Genomic DNA, 21,377 nt, shown 5'->3' on the forward strand with positions numbered 1-21,377 from the left:
GATTGTATTGAGTGTTTGTATGTGCTTGATATGCAAATTATTGCATATTTCAGTACATAATGGCTCATTTACATATTGCTATCTCAAATTTGAGAAAACATGCAATACAAATAAATATTGACTTAATGTAAATAATCAGTTTGGAAAGTTTTGTGGGGATATTTATAGATAATAGACATAAACATGGTGATAAAACATAAACGCTAATGCAAATAAAAAATATTATTATTAACATTAAAATCTGGCCTGAAGGAGCACTCTCTGTGGAGCATATTTGAACATCTTGATCTACAGGAGCACACAAAGACTGTTCTGTGCTACATCAAGAACTGCACTGAGAGTGTTACTGTGAGAAGTGCATCCAGAATTACCCTAACCAAAAACCTTGGATGACCTCGGATGTCCGGAACTCTGCCTTCAAGTCAGGCGGCAAAGAACAGTACAGCGTGGCGCAGGCAGAGCTGAGGAGAGGCATCAAAACTGCCAAGGCGGCTCCTAAGAGGAAAGTGGAGGACCATCTCGCCATAGCAACCCGCAGTGGCTACAGAGCATCACCAACTACAAAGGCTCCACACCCGTCACTATCACTGACGTATCGCTGGCTGAGGAATGGAACACTTTCTTTTCTCGCTTCGAGACAGAGGCTTCACACAGAGCTGCACGGCCACCAGACCTCCAGTCACAGCACACCCAAACGTCCCACATACTCGACGCACCCGACCAGTAGCGCGAAGCGCCGTAACCATTTATACTCGCGCGTGGTGGTCGCAACACTAGTTGCAATATTCTCCTGAACAGAGGTGTCGCTGTTGTGAAAAGACTAACTACGCTAACTAACTAACGCTACTACGTTACACAGCAGAAGAAGCTGCAGTAAGAAACACTAGTAGCTACCAGAGAATGTCTAATAGGAAGAGAATTGGCACTGTCTGGTTACTTCCGGTTTCTGGACTGGTTGCAGTTCCTCCTCAGATTCCACTTGAGGGCTTCCGCAGGCGAAAGTGCAGAATGCATGGAGGTCTATGGAGCTTTACCCCTCAAAATCCACTTTTCTCTGGATATAATTTTTTGAGTAGTAATTTGAATGTTGCATTCGCTAGGAGAGGCAAAGAAAATACACACAGTTGATTGTTATATTTTTTGAAGTCACGTAAGTCTTCTAAGCCTTTCAAACATGTCAATGACGTCATTCATTAGCACAATGCTAGCGTGATATGGGCAACAACGACCCAACCTGTAAGAAATGGGTAGCTCCATAGACCCCCATTCAACCTGCACTCGCCCGCGATCACCCCCAGTGGAATTCTAATGGAACTGCAACCAATGTCGATACAATGAGGCTTAATAGGAAGTGCCAAGGCTCTCCGTAGACGGGCTCTGTAGCTACCTAGCTAGCCTCGCTTCAGACTTTGGTTGCTACTATTCACAACTACCATCATCATCATCTAGTTTCCAAGGTGTGTGCACAGGTAGATAGATAGATAGATAGATAGATAGATGGATATATAGATAGATACTTTAGTCATCCCGAGGGAAATTTTAATAATTTAAACAGTTTAGTTAGCTGGCTAGCTAGCTAGCAGCTGGCTGAGTTTGTGTAATTTCCTGAAGTGGAAAGAGATTTTGTTCAGGCCTTAATAGATATCCTTGTTTGAAAATAAATTCGTTTCTATTCTTTCCTCTTAATTCCATGTGTTGCAACTCTCGCTGGTAACTTTGTTAACTTATCCAGCAAACTATTAAAAATTCACGACTGTAACAAAACACTGCAACTCTTGCTTGCCCTCGAACTAGTCCATCTTCCTGTTTCCGCCTTGTTGCGCTCGTCTGAAAAAAAAATGAGTGATGCGCTACCTGGCTTCAATCCTGGTGCGCCAACAAGATCTACGTCATTTCGACGTCACGTTGTCGCGCTATCGGGCGGGTGCGTCAGGTATGTAGAAGCCCTCACACTTCAGGAACACCAGCTGAGGCAGGTGCTGAGGACTGTTAAAACCAGCTGAGGCAGGTGCTGAGGACTGTTAAAACCAGCTGAGGCAGGTGCTGAAGACTGTAAACACCAGCTGAGGCAGGTGCTGAAGACTGTGAACACCAGGTGAGGCAGGTGAAGACTGTGAACACCAGGTGAGGCAGGTGTTGAGGACTGTGAACACCAGCTGAGGCAGGTGCTGAGGACTGTGAACACCAGCTGAGGCAGGTGAAGACTGTAAACACCAGCTGAGGCAGGTGCTGAGGACTGTGAACACCAGCTGAGGCAGGTGCTGAGGACTCTAAACACCAGGTGAGGCAGGTGCTGAGGACTGTAAACACCACCTGAGGCAGGTGCTGAAGACTGTGAACACCAGGTGAGGCAGGTGCTGAAGACTGTGAACACCAGGAAAGCAGCCGATCCGGATGGTGTACTCGGGAAAGTACTCTGTGCCTGTGCTGACCAGCCAGTGGGAGTCCTGACCAGGTTGTCAGGTTAACCTCTCACTGTCACAGGCTACCATCCCCCTGTGCCTGAAGTCCACTACCCTCATCATCCCTGTCCCAAAGACTCCTGCCCCAAAGTGTCCCAATGACTACAGACCTACTGCCTTAACATTAGTAGTCATGAAATGCTTTGAGAGGCTCATTCTTCACCACATCAAGGCCTGTCTCCCCTCAAACCTGGACCCACATCAGTTACAGAGCTAACAGATCAACGGAGGACGCCATCTCTACAGCTCTTCACACAGCACTCAGCCACCTCGAGCAGCCAGGGAGCTACGTCAGGATGCTGTTCATAGACTACAGCTCGGCATTCAACACCATTATCCCTGACATCACAGATCAAGAACTTCCTGACTGACCGTCCTCAAAGCGTAAAGATAGGCACCACCTGCTCCTCCACCCTGACCCTCAGCACAGGTTCTCCCCAGGGCTGTGTGCTGAGCCCTCTCCTGTAGTCCCTGTGCACGCATGACTGCACACCCTTCCACCCCTCCAATACCATTATTACATTCGCGGATGACACTACGGTCATCGGCCTCATCAACGGAGGGGATGAGACTGCGTACAGGGACGAGGTCAATAAGCTGGAGAGTTGGTGCTCTGACCACAACCTGCTGCTCAACACCAGCAAAACTATGGAGATGGTCATAGACTTCAGGAAGCCAGGGGGAACAAGGGGGAACCAGCCCCACTGAGCATCAATGGAGACTGTGTTCAGCTGGGTGTCCTCCTTTAAATTCCTTGGGACACTCTTAGCCGAGGACCTCTCCTGGACTGTCAACACATCCGTGGTGGTGAAAAAAAGGCCCTACAGCGACTCCACTTCCTGAGGATACTCAGAAGAAACCATCTGGAGGAGAAACTGTTAGTGGCTTTTTATCGCAGCAACATCGAGAGCGTCCTTACGTAGGCTACTGCATTACGGCTTGGTATGCCAACTGCACTGTGGCGGACAGAAATAACCTGCAGAGGGTCATAAAGACGGCACAACGCATCACTATGATGTATATATATGATGTATATATTGCTTATTTCTCTCCTTCTATTCTCAACTATTTAATTAATTAATTAATTTTATTCTCCACTATTTAATTAATTAGTTTATTCCTGTTTTACTGTTTTCTTTTTAATTCTGCTATGCACTGGCCTAAGAAGCACTACAATTTCATTGTATATCTGATATGCAATGACAATAAAGATTCTATTCTATTTTATTCTAAATGCAATGCTATCACATATTTTCTCATTCTGGTGGTATACCTTAAATCATATGAGACTTTCCCCTCGAATGGCATCAATGGCCCGAATTAGGGGGTCTGGCTCAAGGACTATTAAAGTTCTTACGAAATTGCACCGTTAAAGCACTAGCCTGGCCACAGGTAGGCCTATAGCCTATTCCTACTCTACAGATACAGTGTATGTGCAGGCCGGTTTTATTAATTCATCAGATTACAGGTGTGCACTGGAGCACAGCATGAGCCCGAAATAAAAGCTTCATATTTATGCTTTTTATTTCTTTCCATCTAATTTTGAATCATTTTGTTTGTTAAATATTTGATGCAAAGAGCAACAATTTGATATCAGGAGTGCACTGATGGCCAACTGCAACAGACATTCCGCAGTTTTGACTTTATCTGACAAATACAATAGGCCTTGTGTGTGTGTCTTATTGGGAAATGGGTCATAAAATGTTTTTCTAAACCGTTACGCATTGTTAGTTCATTTTCTATGAATGAATTATTTTAGTAACTTCACGGATTTGCTGGAAACCACTGTAGTTCAAACCCAAGTCAAATCTGAGCAGCCCACTGAATTATATTACCGCAGGGCATGTTTTCCTTTCCCTTTGATTTTTACGTTCACATTCCAGCCACCAGAGGGCAATGTTGAGAGGCCGTTTGGATGGCTGTTGTGTAGCTGCTCAAGGCTCTTGGAGGCTGAGTTGAGAAGCAGTGGTGCCAGGCAGCGGAACTGGGTGAATTTACAACGTTACAGGAGCCACTTGGTCGCAGGCAAACGATTTGAGACTCGGCGAGAGCCATTTGTAATAGCCAAGGATGCGGGAATAACGACAGATCTGGACCGTTTGGCTTCTTTGGATTAATTTTCTCTCATCACACAGCCCCACATCTGGTTCGAAATGTCGGGAAAGATAGAAAGTAAGCAAGGTAAGCTCAGCACTCCAGTTCACGGGACGGGGCTGTTCACGCATACATCACCGCCTGTTAGCTGGTTAGCTCCCCTGCTAACGAACGAACCCGTTCGCTTTCTCTAAAATACCAGTCTGAGCACTGTCTGGGATGCAAGGCCCCAGCAATGGTCATATTGGAATCACGTTTTTGGTTGACAATGAAGTCAACGACTACACGCAACTAAATACTATTGGTGGTGTTGTAGAAATTGTGTTTTTCTTTTCCGCATGGAATAAATTGCCCACAGACCATGGTTAAAAGGAACAGTGAAAGCTGGCTAACAATATGCGGCCAAATGGAATGCTTACGCTAAACAGTTAGCCAGTAAGGCTATCAGTGATGTTTAGCCATATGCTACAAATGTCTGTTCCTCTTTATTCAAGGAACCTGACAAACAGCCACGGAACTAAAAGTGGCCAGCGGTTAACACTGGTGCTGTTGACTATTGATCAGGCAAAATATTTGACTGAATTCGACATTGTCAATTTTATTGGGGAGCTAGTCGGAATGGCTAACGTTTTCCAGCCAGTTTGCTACCAAGCGTAGCTAGTAGACAAATGGTTGGCATGCTGTGGGGTGTGGAGTGGGGCCGCTGTGTGCTAACCTCCCTGCGCTACGCTTGGTTAGCTGCCTACCCTAGCCATCATAGCTAGTTAACGTTAGCTCACGGCAGCTGTAGTTGCCCATCAAGAAAGCCATTGGCATTTAATAGCAGTGAAGTTGCTGGTAAGTTGGGCATCAGGGTCATATTGCAGGTTTTCTTGTGCAATTTGCACAGACCCAATTGTTCAGTGCACTTCCCAAGATAATGACAACTTAACTGCTAAACTGTCCGTTATCACTTAGTAGACATCAACCCACGAAATTGGCAATTCCTATTAACTTAGCCATTTGAAATGGAAATAGCAGTTTATTCTTTTGTAAGAAAAAAATAAGAGTTTATAGGAGGTGATTTATAGGTGATCTATTGTTGCCTTCAAGTGCTTGTCGTGATTTATGTTATTTCTTAGACATTTTTGCAATGTGGTGAACTTGGGTACAGACATAGGAAAGAAACACACTCCAAACGCGTCCTGCGTCATTGGTCAGTGGCAGGGACTGTCCATGTATGCGTATGGAACATTACCTAATGAAGGAAAGATTGAGTGAACACTGTTTACGCTGTCTAACAAGCCGCGAAGGTGCTGAGACCTTGTAGAGAGCGAAGTTGGAAACAACAAAGTAACCTTTTCCATTACGGCCTACTATGGAAAGGTGACTAGTGACCTCATTCACTTCAGTTTTCTAGTTTTTTGTTTTTTTTTGAGTGAAATTGCCCGCTTCAGGTTAGAGGTCTGCACTCCCGCAGTTGACCCGCGGGACCCGACGCAAAAGAGTGCGGCGCGGGACAACTTTTGAAAGCTCTTTGCGGGAGCGGGCGGGATGAGAGAGGTGCGGGTGTGGGACAAACAGATGATTCACTGCACTCCCGCAAATTAAATATGTGCCTAAAATTAAATATGGAAATGATTAAAGTACTGTTCATAACTATAGTTCAGCTGGATGTTCTGTTAGGCACCATTAAATAACGGGGTTTAAGCATAACTGATGGATAGCAGGCCTATAGCCTAGGCTATATTGTCGTTTACGTGGGTTCAATTTGTTCCTGCTGCTCATTGTCAAAACTCGAAATCGAAAGCATGACAGTGGAAGAGGGCACCAGGCTAGGCCTACTTCAGTTGTTAGCTTACATTCAGAACCAAGAAACTGACATCTTTCTCAGGTGTGTGTGCTCCTTTCGTGAGACAGAAAGAAAAGCTGAGTAGGCTATCCCTCCTGCATGCGGGCTTTAGCGGGCGGGAGCGGGATATCATATTACAGATGCGGGCGGGAGCGGGACTAAAAATGACACATTAATGCGGGAGCGGGACAGAATATTGCGGGAGCGGGCGGGCGCGGGACTGAAAAATCACTCCCGCGCAGACCTCTACTTCAGGTTGCACACGCTGGTTTACATACTGGGTGAATAAGCAGACACATATTTAGCACAGGGTTCTGTTTAAATTGATCACTCTATAAACTGTGAGTGTATGAGAGAGAGTTAGAGAGATTCTCCCAAAAGAAACCCATGGAAACCTTCTCTTCCTCTAGCAGTATGTCTCTCTAATAAGCACAATAGATACAAATCATGAGTGACTTTTTCTCTTTTTGACTTTGAATGGAAGATACCAAATAATGTGTTGGTCCATACATGTATTATATAAGGCTTGGAGACTAGCATGAGAAACCTATGTGAAGATGAAGTGTGCATCAGTTAGGGTTGGGGATTTTCGGGATGAGGACACTGAAGCTTTCTCTGACTAAGAGGTTGGCACGTATATTTCCCCTACATCCCCTGGGTCTATCCGCAGGGTGCTGATAATCTTCAGTCTTAGGAGGATGAGCTCTTTCTCCAGGTCCTAAGATGCTTAAAAGAGGTCGAAGAGAGTCTTAAGAGGATGCTGCCTGGAGGCTGCTGAGGGTGCCGGCCGGGCACAGTTGTGATTGATAAAGACTTATTAATTCTGACTGTTCCAGACAGCCTGTTCAAGCAGTTTGTTATACAAGAGTGTGAAACTTCAGGTTGAAAAAAAAAAAAAAAAAAGAATTACTGAGAGGGAACGGAACAAAATGTTCTGAACCTACCTCTGTTTTTTGTTGTTGTTTTTAAATATATGTTTAATTTAAAGTCTGATTCAAAATAAAGTGAATATAGGGAAATAAAGGGGGAAAACCTGCCTTTACTGTATTGTTTAAGGTCACTGTTTAAGGTTTGCTCCTGTGGCCTAACTGGTAGAAGGACGTCCAGGGAGAGACCACTCCTGTTGAGACGGAGCTCTCTAGTTCACTTTGAATAGAAACGTCAGCTAAATGAGTGAAGTGCAAATACGGAACGTTGAGGTGGAATGTTGGACGTGCTCGGCCAATGAGCCTGCTGCTGCTGCTGCTGTCTTCGCCACTGGCTCTGAGTCCGCGCCGCTCGGAGCCTGCTGCTGCTGCTCTGTTCAGGATGACCTCATCGCCCAGCTGACGTGCGGTCTGGTCTCTCGTTGCCTCGCGTCTCAGGCACTCCAGGCAGCTTTCCTTGGCCCGCTCGTCCGCTGCCGTTCCTGTTAAACCTCCCTCTGCTGCGCTGCTAAGGCGATTGAGACCCGAACCAAGCAGCTGAACTTAGTGGCTGAGTGGGTGGGTGGGTTAATGAGTGGGTGAGTGAATGCACTGGTACAGGCTAGAGGAGGAGGTGCTGGTACTGGCTAGAGGAGGAGGTACTGGCTAGAGGAGGCGCTGGTGTGGAGGAGGTGCTGGTACTGGCTAGAGGAGGAGGTGCTGGTACTGGCTAGAGGAGGCGCTGGTTGTGGAGGAGGTGCTGGTACTGGCTAGAGGAGGCGCTGGTGTGGAGGAGGTGCTGGTACTGGCTAGAGGAGGAGGTGCTGGTACTGGCTATAGGAGGCGCTGGTGTGGAGGAGGTGCTGGTACTGGCTAGAGGGGGAGGTGCTGGTACTGGCTAGAGGAGGCGCTGGTACTGGCTAGAGGAGGCGCTGGCTGGACACAGGAGAGACGGGGTTGGTCTGTCTGAACCTCACGTGGCTGTGGCAGGTGGCTATGGTCTGGTCTGGTCCACTACTGAGGCCAGATGATGTGATTGTTTACACACCGAGACTCTCTGCTCTCAAGTGAATGTATCAAATATGTCTGTAGTTGATGTTTAAGAAGATCATTTTGATTGATGCAACAATGGGACGGTGTTTTGAAAAAGTTGTTGTTTGCCAAACGTCACCTAGGCTACATATAATACGATACTATTACTAGCCTATAATACTGTTAGGTATGAGCTACAACAAGTGTTTCATTCGCAACGCGTAATATCCATTTTAAAAGACTGGTCTATTTTTTTTAAACGTATGCGCCACTATCACGTCTGGTGTAGCTACTTCCATTGATTATAGTGGCAGCTATTTGTTGCAGCAGACACTACGCGAACGGAACGCTTCAGTTACGAGCCTGGTGTAGCTCATCCCTTACTGTAATGAATTGAGTTCCTTCTGTACCCATGTCTATATCTCCACCCTATGTTGCCCATATGTGGTCCAGATTTTCTCACAGCATCCTTGTCTGCACTGAAAAATGAAATGTGTGTGTGTGTGTGTGTGTGTGTGTGTGTGCACACAGCAGACAGACCACACTTCACTATAATTTGAGCCTTGTCAGATGTCAGTTGTTTGCCTTCCATGGGAGGGTTGGCACTCCCAGCATTTCCCACGCCTGCATGCTGATAGGCTTGTGTGTGTGTGTGTGTGTGGAGCGCCTACATCCTGATAGGCTTGTGTGTGTTTTCCCAGATAGAGATTTGGAGTGGGTCTACCGCTGATCCGCACCAGAACCAGGGTGAACTAGGCCTCCGAGCTGGGATGGCTGAATCTGGTCCATCTAGGTGCAGTCCAGTGAGGTTGCACTTGGTGAAAAGTAGAGTCCTCACACCAGATGTTAATTCTATGTTGTTTTTGTTGTTATTTTGTCTTTTAAACAAACACATCGTTGTGTCGTTTTTGTCGTTTTGGGCCCAAGCATGTCGTTTTGGGCCCAAGCACTTCCTTACCAGTTACTTGGATGACACAGATAGACGGTCTTATCTGTGCGGTGTAGTGTACACATCAGTATAAGTATATATAAGTATATATACTTTTTTGATCCCATGAGGGAAATTTGGTCTCTGCATTTAACCCAATCGGTGAATTAGTGAAACACAAACAGCACACACAGTGAGGTGAAGCACACACTAATCCCGGCGCAGTGAGCTGCCTGCTACAACGGCGGCGCTCGGGGAGCAGTGAGGGGTTAGGTGCCTTGCTCAAGGGCACTTCAGCTGCGGCCCACTGGCACTCTGGACTTGTAACCCTCCAGTTACAAGTCCAGAGTGCTAACCAGTGGGCCACGGCTGCCCAACATCATTAGTAGTGTTATATAAATAAGATGGCTGACATATATGCTTTCTAGCGTGCTGTATCCGTGACGTGCACCCGCCCTATGGACGTTGTGGCATCTCATGTCCAGGAAAAGAGGAAGCAGCACTTCTCCATTGAGCCAAAACCAGATGCTGCTCGGGCTGGTGCAGGACTAATGGTCGTGGTGGTCATTGCAGTCGCGTATAGACAGTACGGTAGCACGGATGGTGGATTTGGAACGGAAAGCCATCATGGAACGTCACAGCATGCCGGATTTGGAACTGAAAGCCATCATGGAAATATCACGGCACGGCTGCCACATCCCAGATAGCAGCTAGTGCCGCCTCGCCTCTGGTCTGCTCCACGCGTGCACCAGATGCATTCTGGGGAAATGTTCTGATGGCAACTGCTCGCTGTAACTCCTAGTGACCTGGTGCATGAACAGATTTAAAAATGCCAGCTGCCACTGAGAGATCAGAAAAGCCTTCACCAGTAGTGCACACCCAAGCATCACGGCCATGAAGGTCTTTTTCTTAAGGTCTGTTCATTTCAGCTCCTAGGCTGGCAGGGACGAGGGTAAACACTCCGTGCGTCAGGTTTGTGTCTGTGAACTTTAACCTCCTAGAAAACATCTTTGACCTGTGGAGACTTCATCATCACAGGCTCCTAGGCTGGCAGGGAAGAGGGTAAACACTCCATGCGTCAGGTTTGTGTCTGTGAACTGACGGTGCATAGTCTGGGACACAAACGACTCAGCAGGGAGCTGTCGTTTGACTGTTTGGTTAGCAGGTTCTGGGGGAAATTTGCATGCATGGGCGCTAACGTGACCGCTGCAGAAGGTCAGCGCTTGTTCTTTGAGCAGATGTCAGCGCCTCGTATGTTATTTATTTAGGCTTTTGTTTGTTTGTTTGTTTGTTTGTTTGTTTTATGATCAGGGGAATGTTCTCTGTTGAGGGTAAAAGTTTGCAATGAAGGGCAAATTAATCAAAGATTGCTGAACTCCTGGCTGCGTCATTTGACTCCTCTTTCCTAACTCTTAATTTCTTGCAGTTCAAGGCCATCCTTCCTTACAGAGTTAGCTGCTAGGCTAGTTGCTGTTCGCTGTTGTTGCTGTTGGAAAGTTTTCATTGATGGTGAAATTATTTTTCCATTGGACCAGAGGTCTGTCTGTGCAGCACGTGTTGGCTTCACCAAGGATTCATATACCTGCCCCCCTCTTCTGCCCCTAGCCCTTCTCCTACCCCTACCTCTGCTGCCACCTCTGGCCCTTCTGCGGGGCTGCAGTCCCATATGAAGGCTTTGGGGCAGCAGAGCTCTGAGATTGGCCCTAGTGGCTCTGTTGACAAGGATCCTGCCAAGCGTCTAGTACATTCAGTTCTATGGGCAACAGAGTCTAGTACATTCATTTCTATGGCCAGCAGAGTCTAGTACATTCAGTTCTATAGATTGTACTAGGCCGTGCTTTCATTTCTATAGGTAGCAGGGTCCTATATATGATTTTGTATGACAGCAGGGTCTTGCTAGTGTCTGTGGACAGCAGCAGGGTTTTACAGCTGATCAGAACAGCAGCTTTGGAGTGCAGAGTTTGGGATGCAGCAGATATTTCACAGACTAGCGAATTGCACTTTACTACTGGGGTGTGTCTGCGCTGCTGTGGTGCAACTGGAGCTGTGAGTCGGCCAACACTGTGTGTGTGTGTGTGTCACTGGAAAACACATCCATTTCCCCTGTCTGAGTGTGCAGAGCAAACTGCTGGACTGGAATGCAGACCTGGTGAAGTCATAGCCTGTTGTTGCTACAGAGGTGTTTTTTGGGCTAACATTTTAGCATGTGTGGACTTTATTTTTAGACAGTAATAATCTTTATTTGAGAGGCTTATAGCCAGATGAGTGTTCTCTTAGATTAATTGAATCGTTCCTGCTTTTGGTTTAGAGGCAGCAGGGTGGGAGTCTTCTGTAGAGGTGTGTGTTAGGGGCCCAGACTTCAACCAGTTTGGTGATCAGTAGATGTTAAGGCCCCAACTTCAACCAGTTCTGTGATCAGTAGATGTTAAGGCCCCAACTTCAACCAGTTCTGTGATCAGTAGATGTTAAGGCTCCAGTGCCAATCAGTTCTGTGATCAGTAGATGTTAAGGCCCCAACTTCAACCAGTTCTGTGATCAGTATGATAAAGGCCCCACTATCAACCAGTTTGCTGTTCCATGGAGATTTATATTGGAGGCCCAGCACCCACCAGTTCTGTGATCACTAGATGCTGGAGACCCACAACTTCAACCAGTGTGTTCAGTAGAGGAGTGTGTTAAAGGCCTCAGCTTCAAGTCCTGTCTCTGTCAGTGTGTTCTACTTCTTGTGAGTGTGTCCTGTCTCTGTGAGTGTGTGTGGTTAAATTTCCACCTCTCATCCTCTCGTGTTTCAGCTGTCTGCCAGTGTCCTTGGTCAAGGGCTCTCTGTGTGTGTGTGTGTGTGTGTGTGTGTGTGTGTGTGTGTGTGTGTGTGTGTGTGTGTGTTTCTGTGTTTCTCGCTCCCCCTCAGGGCGACTGGTAAGACCTTGTCTCTGGGCCTGAGCTGTGTGTGTGTGTGTGTCAGACGCTGCCATAGGCTCTGGCCAACCCCATGCTGTCACATTCCCAGTGCTGTATGTATTTTTAGTGTGTGAATGCATACCATTCCGTTTCAATTGGACAAACCCAGCTATGGTATTTACTACGGCTTTTAAAAGCTTTGCATCATACAATGCCACCATGTGGTCAGTTTGTCCTTTCCATAATGGACACCTTGATGTATCTGCATTGTTTGAATGAGCACCAAATGATGTAGTCATTAGTTGTTTAAGTGACCTTGGGCACTTTGAAAGATGCTATATCTAAATTATTATTATTATTATTATTATTATTATTGTTATGCTGTCGTCTTTGAGCCCAGGGACTGGGATATATAATTTGTTAGCGGTGGCTAGAGCACAGTTGGTCTCTGTAACCTACTTGGTGCTTGCTCAAGGATTATACAAACTTAGTAAACAAACGTTTGACCTGTTAAATGGACATGGCATTGCATCACCAGACACCTTGCCATAAAAGGTAACTCTGGGCTCCCACCAATGTAGCACTGTGTCTGTTGGTCTCCGAGTGTTTGACTCATGGGTGTAGTCTACAGGCCTGCTCTGTGTTTGTGTGTGTGCGCGCGCGCGTGCGCCTGTGTGTGTGCGTGTGTGTGTGTGTGTGTGTGTGTGTGTGTGTGTGTGTGTGTGTGTGTGTGTGTGTGCGCGTGTGCATGTGTTATTTTGTGTGTGCAGGGGATGTGTCTGTGTGTGTGTGTGTGTGTGTGTGTGTGTGTGTGTGTGTGTGTGTGTGTGTGTGTGTGTGTGTGTGTGTGTGTGCAGGGGATGTGTCTGTGTGTGTGTGTGTGTGTGTAGGGGATGTGTCTGTCTGTGTGTGTGTGTGTGCAGGGGATGAGGATGAACGGCCGGTTTTTCTGTCAGACCCAGCCAGGCAGAGGGGAATGTTTCCGATGCCTGCAGCCTTAGAGCGTTTTTATTTTCTGCCTGAGAGGAGGCCAGTGTGTGTGTGTGTGTGTTTTCTGCCTGAGAGGAAGCCTGTGTGTGTGTGTGTGTGTGTGTGTGTGTGTGTGTGTGTGTGTGTTTTCTGCCTGAGAGGAGGATGAGGCAGGAAGTCGTGTTCTCTCGAGGCAGCCATGACGTCTGCACATCGGCTGGATGTAAAGATGGGGACTGTGTGAGAGAGAGTGAGAGCCTCTAACTCTGTTCTGAGAGCCTAGCCAGCTTAGACTCAGCCGGATGTGTGTTTGAGACAGAGTTTGGCCAATGTGAACTCATAACGTGTGTGTGTGTGTGTGTGAGAGAGAGACAGTTTGGCCAATGTGGAGTCGGAACACGTGTGTACTGTATGTCCATGTCCTGTTGTCCTCAGCGGGACCACACAGATGGCCTGAGAGTTAGCCGATCTCCAGAGCATTCTCTCCGTGCACAGGCCAATCCAACGCTGAGCTATTCTGCCTCACCCTAATACTCTACTGCCTCACCCTAATACTCTACTGCCTCACTCTAATACTCTACTGCCTCACCCTAATACTCTACTGCATAGGTTCCCAAACTCCATCAATGTGGGCCTCCCCTCCGAAAACAGTGACACCTCCGTTTTCATCATATTTAAAGGCCCCTACAATCATTTTCAAATAATGATATTCACTTCAGTTAAGCCACTTCAATAGGTGCTATACTATGCTATGCAATGCAATGAGTTCTCATCATATTTAAAGGCTACTATGCTATGCAATGCAATGAGTTTTCATCATATTTAAAGGCTACTATGCTATGCAATGCAATGAGTTTTCATCATATTTTCGACGTTTGGCTTTGTTGCCCATATCATGCTCGGGCCGTGCAGCGATAAAATGTGACAAATCTGTCCATTTTAAGTTAGCTATCGGAACGTCACATATTACCGTCACGTATGTCCAACCTCTTACGTGTATCTGTCACTTAATATTCATTTCTATACAAACCAAGGCGGCGGATTCCTAAAGAAACGCAACCACCCACACCATAAGTTTATCTAAATTAGCTATGTAGCCTACCAAAAAATACATTTTACCGTGACTCGAAGAGCTATAAACAGTGTTGTAAGGCTGCGTGTGCAAATCCGCTTGGAGCTGCAAGTTACTGTTCACTGGTAACTTGCAGCTAGCTCAGCTGGCGGCACTGTTGCTAAATTACGTTATGAAGTTTGGCACAATACATTCGCACTCAGGATTAGTGTTGCACGGTGTATCGATACTAAAAAGGTATCACGATGCCTTCACGCAAAAAACGATACGATTTCAGACGTTTTTAAAATCGATACTTTATTAAAATAATAAAGTTCTGTGTCTGTGTGAACTGCTGCTCTCACTGCTCCTTGCACGCATCTAGGCAAGTGGGCGTGTCAAGCAGGCAGCTCTGAGTGAGTGAGTGCGCAGCCAACGTCAACATAGTTCTTTGCCGACAGTTCTAGGCCTTGTGGATAAAACAAAAGGTGCAGTGAAATCTGCAACTATTTCGGATACATCGCCCGAATAATGAAGGCAAGCCATCAGGTACACAGAGGCCGTTTGTAAAATATGTTTCAAAGTCATTTAAAAGCAGTAGGCTACGCATGGAACTTGGCTAAACACCTCACAGACATATCCCAAGATTTTTAAAGAGTTCAAAGAATGACAGGTTAACGAATATGCTATAGAAAACACGACTACATGGTTAGTGCCAAGTTCTTCTCTTATGTTGTAGTCTAGCCTAAGTGAAACGAGTATGGTTCTCTGGGATAAAGCGAACCTTCCTTCATCAATGAATTTTGACGAGACATAACGAGCTGTAATCATTTTGACGAGACATAACAAGCTGTAATCATCGGGTGCTAACGTGATGAAAGCGCAATGTTCACGCCAGAATAACATTACCATAACTTGTAAACGATCTATTTCATGTTCGGTCAGTTCTACTGGTAATATTTGTCATGGCATGTAGACCGCTAATTAAAGCCCACAGCATACCACCAAAGCGTGTTGAGTCCTAATAATAATAGCGGCTTATTGTTACGTGGTAGCAAATCATGTTATCAAAGAAATAGACGTAATGTAGGAATGCACACAGATATATTGCAACAGGTAATGGTGTAGGCCTATCTGACGAAGACCTGAGTGGTTGGAACGTCGTACTTGTACACTGGGCGCAAAGAAGACTATCCTCACATTTTCCCCTTTGCAACTGTCAAAGAAATCCCATGAACACGTGAAGGCCTAGGGTAGCCTATACTGTACATCAGATGGACTAAAGATTAGGCCTCTCTGCATAGCATTCAGTGATTTGCATGCAGTAATTTTAACACTGACCTTGATCTAGCCTAGTTTGGCTATTAAAAGCTACTTTTGCCAAAACACAACACAATGTAAATGAACTATAACAAACATTAAAGGACTTAATCACACAAAGTAGGCCTACTATTTTACTGACTATAAAAAAATAATAATTATGTAGGAAGTTTAGAAGTTTAGAACCCAGAATTGACCTGCACACTACAAAAGTGCACCGAATTCAACACAAATGACTCCATACACTTGGAGGAGGTATGAGTCCTTTCTTCTCCAGATATCTTAGGATTTCGCCGTAGTATCGTTTTAGTATCGAGCATCGTGATATTTATGGCAGGTATCATATCGAAGTCATAATTTTGGTATTGTGACAACACTACTCAGGAAAGGATCAATAATACTTTCCACTATCCCAAAGATTTAGTATACATCTCTTCTATGATTTATTTCGATTTTATAATGTTGACAATTACATAATCATTGAAAAAAAAAACATAGATAGTTCTAACATGAAATAAACGTTTTTCCTTCTTTTTTGAATCAACCTTCCGCGCCTCCCCTCAAATCATTTGGCGCCCCCCAGGGGAGGTGCGCCTCAATGTTTGGGAACTGCAACGCTGCCTCACCCTAAGGCGTTCTACATACTCGACGCACCCGACCGGTAGCGCGACACCGTGATGTCAAAATGACGTAGATCTTGCTGGCGCGAGAGTTGCAGTGTTTTGTTACAGTCGTGAATTTGTAAATAGAAAGAATAGAAACGATTTATTTTCAAACAAAGGATATCTATTAAGGCCTGAACAAAATCTCTTTCCACTTCAGGAAATTACACAAACTCAGCCAGCTGCTAGCTAGCTAGCCAGCTAACTAAACTGTTTAAATTATTAAAATTTCCCTCGGGATGACTAAAGTATCTATCTATCTATCTATCTATCTATCTATCTATCTATCTATCTACCTACCTGTGCGCACACCTTGGAAACTAGATGATAATGATGGTGGTAGTTGTGAATAGTAGCAACCAAAGTCTGAAGTACCATCACAGAGGCTAGCTAATAGCAGAGCCCGTTTACATTCTCTGCTACTAGTGTTTCTAAATGCAGCTTCTTCTGCTGTGTAACATAGTTAGCATTAATCTTTTCACAACAGCGACACCTCTGTTCAGGAGAATATTGCAACTAGTGTCGTGACCACGACGCGCGAGTATAAATGGTTACGGCGCTTCTGTGACGTCACATTGTCGGGTGCGTCGAGTATGTGGAACGTTTAATACTCTACTGCCTCACTCTAATACTCTACTGCCTCACTCTAATACTCTACTGTTGTTCTGAACTCTTTAAAGGAGGAGTTCTTTAGGACTCGAGTTGTTCTGAACTCTTTAAAGGAGGAGTTCTTTAGGACTCGAGTTGTTCTGAACTCTTTAAAGGAGGAGTTCTTTAGGACTCGAGTTGTCTTGAACGCAGCCACACGACACTCTTCCGTTGAGAAGAGTGCTGGGATGCCCTGGTGCTAACGTTAGATGATTTGCAATGTTTTTGAGCTACGATACCTCCATGTTAACAGTTTGAGCTGGACCGCCCCTGTTGCTCCTGTCCTCTGAGGATTCCCTGTGTTCCCTGAGACCTGGAAGCATTCCATTGAGTTGTGATTGGCTTAGGGCCGTTGCTAACAGGCTTCAATCGAATTAAGACTGAAGATGATTGGTCCAGCCTGGAGCTCTGCTCTGCTTGTGGAAATGGAACTCACAAGACTGCAGATGGCACAGTTCTGGGAAAGCAAACTTACTGAAACGGTCACTGGATGAGCAAGGTCATCCTTCAGGAATAGTCTACAGAGATTTTTACCTCAAGGCCAAGTTATTCGGTTGTTAAGTCTGACGTCACGGGCTCAACAGCTTTTTGGTCAAAAAACTTTTACTAGCGCAGCCTGCCAGTTTTTGCAACTTATAAACCTTGTCACCATCGCCTCCGTTTTATTGAGAGTAAAACAAAACCGGTTAACTTTAACCGAGCGATTACGAGGCTTCCCCGAAAAATAGGATTTTATTAGGTTGAGGCAACAAGTGAGTAGTAGGATGACAATGTTCTTAAAGGCGACACTGAATAGCAGATTTTATTTATTTTTTACTGTCTATGTAGAAACCCGAGCGGCTTTGAAAGCCGTTGGACCCGGAAAAAGATTTATTAGCCAATTATTGCATCATCACTTAATAACCGAATAGTTCCAAACGAGAGAGATGCAGTTCATACAGGACTGGCGAGAACTGACAGACTTACTGACCCAGACTTACTTTAAAACATAGTCAGCAGATGGGTTAGAACTTCTGAGATAATAGTTCCAGTCGTGACACTCTCATTCTCATTCTCATCTCTGAGACAATTGACATTGATCTTCTGCAACCAGATGACATCACTTCCTCTTTACAGCAAAATAAAATATTATGTACAGCAATGTCAGTTTCCAAGCAAAATATACCAATAATATAGAAACTATAACAAAATGTGCCATATAGCCTAACATATAAGAATATATATATATATATATATATATATATATATATATATTAGAAGATGCAACAAACATTAGTGGTCAATTCTTGGCTTTCACTTTATACTGCAGAGGTAGATGTGATCAATTTTCAGTGTTGCGAGTGACCCATATTCTTTTCAGTGACCTACTGTCTAGTTGAAAAAGGTTGGCTTGTAGTGGTGGTTGAGTGAGAGATGTGTCCTGCATACTTGCCAGATGAGGGGCAGGACTAGGGCCAGATAAGGGCAGGACTAGGGCCAGATCAGGGCAGGACTAGATGCAGGACTAAGGCCAGATCAGGTCAGGGCCAGATTAGGGCAGGACTAGGGCCAGATCAGGGCTAGACCCAGCTGCTGTTGTTGGGGTAAGGAGATAATTTGTTTTTGTTGATGTATGTTTGTTCTTTTTTTCACCCGAAGTCTAAGAGGAAGTCAAGTCAAAAGAGTGTCATGCATGAGGAAACCACAACTTCACGCTGAGAGGGGTTAGGCCTTTGCTCCTGATAGTGTGTGTGTGTGTGAATGCGCTTGAGGGTGTGTATATTTGGGTGAGGCAATTTATGTGTGCGTGTCTGTGTCTATAAGTGTGTTCTAGGGCAAGGCGTGTGTGTGTGTGTGTTTCAGGGAGAGATGTGTGTGGGTCCATGTGTGTGTGTTTTTAGGGTGAGGCGTGTGAGTGTGTGTGTGTGTGTGTTATAAAGACTTGGCTGTTCTTTGTACTGTGTACTGTGGGATGTTGACATCAGCCCTCACGAGAGAGTGTGTATGTGTGTGAGTGTAGCATTGCTTTCCTCTATAGCGGACGCCTGTTGGGGCGTGTTTCCTACCACAGTGTTTTGAAGTGTTCATCACTGCAGTCGCTGGATTCAGTCAACATTCAGTTCACCAGTCTCATTTGTCAGGCATAACTAATCAAATCTGGATCCAGCTGAAAATGGTTTGGTCAGTTCGCCAGTCTCTGCCTCTTTGCAGATGGAGCAGCTTAAAGACACTCTCAGCCTCCGACCTTCTTGCTAACAGAATATCACCTCAGGGTGTTGGCCTCCCTCCACCAGCCTCCCTCCACCAAGACACACACACACACACACACAGCTTCACAGCAGGGGGGCCCAGTACCCCCCAAACAAACACTCACACCACACACACACACACACTCCACCACCATCACCACCTTCCACAGCCCACTGCACTGTAGTCATCTGTTAGTAGGTCACTGGAGCACTCCTGCCAAAAAAACAACACAGGCATTGTGGCATCAGAGATGAGAGATATATATATAGATGAGAGGATAGAGGGCTGCAGATATATATATATAGAGAGAGATCAGAGAGAGAGAGAGAGAGAGATGAGAGAGATGAAGTGATCTTCAGAAAGAAAAGAGAAAGCTTGAAGCAAGCCTTACAAAAGCCCACTCCCTTCATCTTCATCTGTAATCGGACTGCTGAAGCTAAGACGCCATGTTAATCTCAGTGTGGTCTGGAGCCTTTAAACTCTTATGGTGAGCGCTAACAGGCTCCCCTGTACACACCAGCAGTGATTAAGCTCTGCCTTCTGCTGCAGAGTAATAAACTCTACTAGTAAACAGTAGTAACACAGTAGTAACACATGAGACTCATACATAATAACGTAATAAAAGGTTAATATTACTCTACTGAAGTGGTTAGACATCAAGTGTGTGTGTGTGTGTTTGCGTGTGAGCACGTGCTGCGATTCTGTGTGTGTGTGTGTGTGTGTGTGCGTGCACGTACGTGTGTGTGTGTGAGTAGGAAGGACTGCACTTCTGTGCGTGTGTGCACGTAGTAAGGACTGCACTTCTGTGTGTGTGTGTGTGTGTGTGCGTTTGCAAGTGTGTTTTTGTGTGTTTGTGTGTGCATTTGCACCTGTGTGTATGTATGTGTGTATGCATTTGTGTGTGTGCGTTTGCACCTGTGTGTATGTTTGTGTGTGTGCGTGTGTGTGTTTGCACTTGTGTGTCTGTGTGTGCGTGTTTGCACCTGTGTATGCATGTGTGTGTTTGTTTGTGTGTGTGGAGTGTGTGCGTTTGCACCTGTGTGTATGTATGTGTGTGTGCGTTTGTGTGTGTGTGCGTTTTTGCACGTGTGTGTGTAAGTAGTAAGGACCGCACTTCTGTTTTCTGCTCTCAGCTCATTGTCAACTGGGAAGAGAAGAGGGAAAAGTGATCTCTCTGGAAATCCCAGGCTCCAAAAACGGCAACAAAAACAACCTGGGCAAACCTAGCCCATAAAAACATACTTGACACTTGTGACAGCAACACACACACACACACACACTCTCTCTCTCCCTCTCTCCCTCTCACACACATACTGAATGTACTCCCCCATCCTGGTGCACAGTCGGCCACAAAACATCCTACAGTATACTCACTGACCATTACTAAAACAACAATGTGACCCGCAATGTAACAACGCAGCCTATAACAGGCAACGTACTGGACTGACACTTGTGACTGCAACACACACACAAAGCTCAGTTTTAATTCAAATAAATTCAATTCAATTCAATTCAAGTGATCCTTATTGGCATGACAAATAAGAATAAAATATTGCCGAAGCGGAACACTTAAACACAAGATTTACATAGAGAATGAGGAGAAGTGAGGAGGAGAGAGGCCCACTTCAAATCTTACAGGTCAGAGAGAATTCCATAATTCTGTGCTGTCCATATGGTCTGCAGCAGAGACGGGGAGGAGGCCTCGGTACAGGACAGGCCTCGGTACAGGACAGGCCTCGACACTTTCCATTTGTTATATTTTCACACTTTTAAACGATATCTTGGTGTAAACAACACCTCACATACAGCACATTCTGTGGCAATTCAATTATATTCATACCAACATTTTTTTGTGAAGAAGTAATCTGTGAACACATGTTTGCGAAGAAGTAATGTATACCAACACACGTGTTTGTGAAGAAGTAATTTGTATCAACACGTGTGTTTGTAAAGAAGTAATTTATACCAACACATGTTTGTGAAGAAGTTGGATAAAACAGAAATGATTCCCATTTCTGTATGGAGATCAGCAGGGATCAGCACATATTTGCTGCAGAGTCTGCAGGTCTGCCCCCTGGACTGTGTCCTTGGGAGAGTTCCATTGGAGGCCGGAGCATGACTCTGCAGTTCTGCCCCCTGGACTGTGTGTCCTTGGGAGAGTTCCATTGGAGGGAGCATGACTCTGCAGGTCTGCCCCCTGGACTGTGTGTCCTTGGGAGAGTTCCATTGGAGGGAGCATCACTCTGCAGGTCTGGAGAGTTCCATTGGAGAGTTCCATTGGAGGGAGCATCACTCTGCAGGTCTGGAGAGTTCCATTGGAGAGTTCCATTGGAGGGAGCATGACTCTG

At 45.5% G+C, this 21,377-nt stretch overlaps 1 protein-coding gene across 5 annotated transcripts in view; it reads left to right on the forward strand.

The window, feature by feature from the left end:
* Positions 1-4,401: 4,401 nt before the first annotated feature.
* The window catches only part of rapgef1a (Rap guanine nucleotide exchange factor (GEF) 1a), a 68,353-nt gene continuing 51,377 nt past the window's right edge, over positions 4,402-21,377 (forward strand). For 4 of the 5 annotated variants that reach the window (XM_048242951.1, XM_048242954.1, XM_048242955.1 and 1 more), the window contains exon 1: positions 4,402-4,643. In XM_048242951.1, coding sequence (XP_048098908.1) covers positions 4,616-4,643 — 28 coding nt within the window. In that variant the 5' untranslated portion in view covers positions 4,402-4,615. The remainder of the gene's footprint in view (positions 4,644-21,377) is intronic. The other variant, XM_048242953.1, reaches the window with a different exon arrangement.

This window comes from Alosa alosa, chromosome 5 (genome assembly GCF_017589495.1).
Source record: "Alosa alosa isolate M-15738 ecotype Scorff River chromosome 5, AALO_Geno_1.1, whole genome shotgun sequence".
NCBI lineage: Eukaryota > Metazoa > Chordata > Actinopteri > Clupeiformes > Clupeidae > Alosa > Alosa alosa.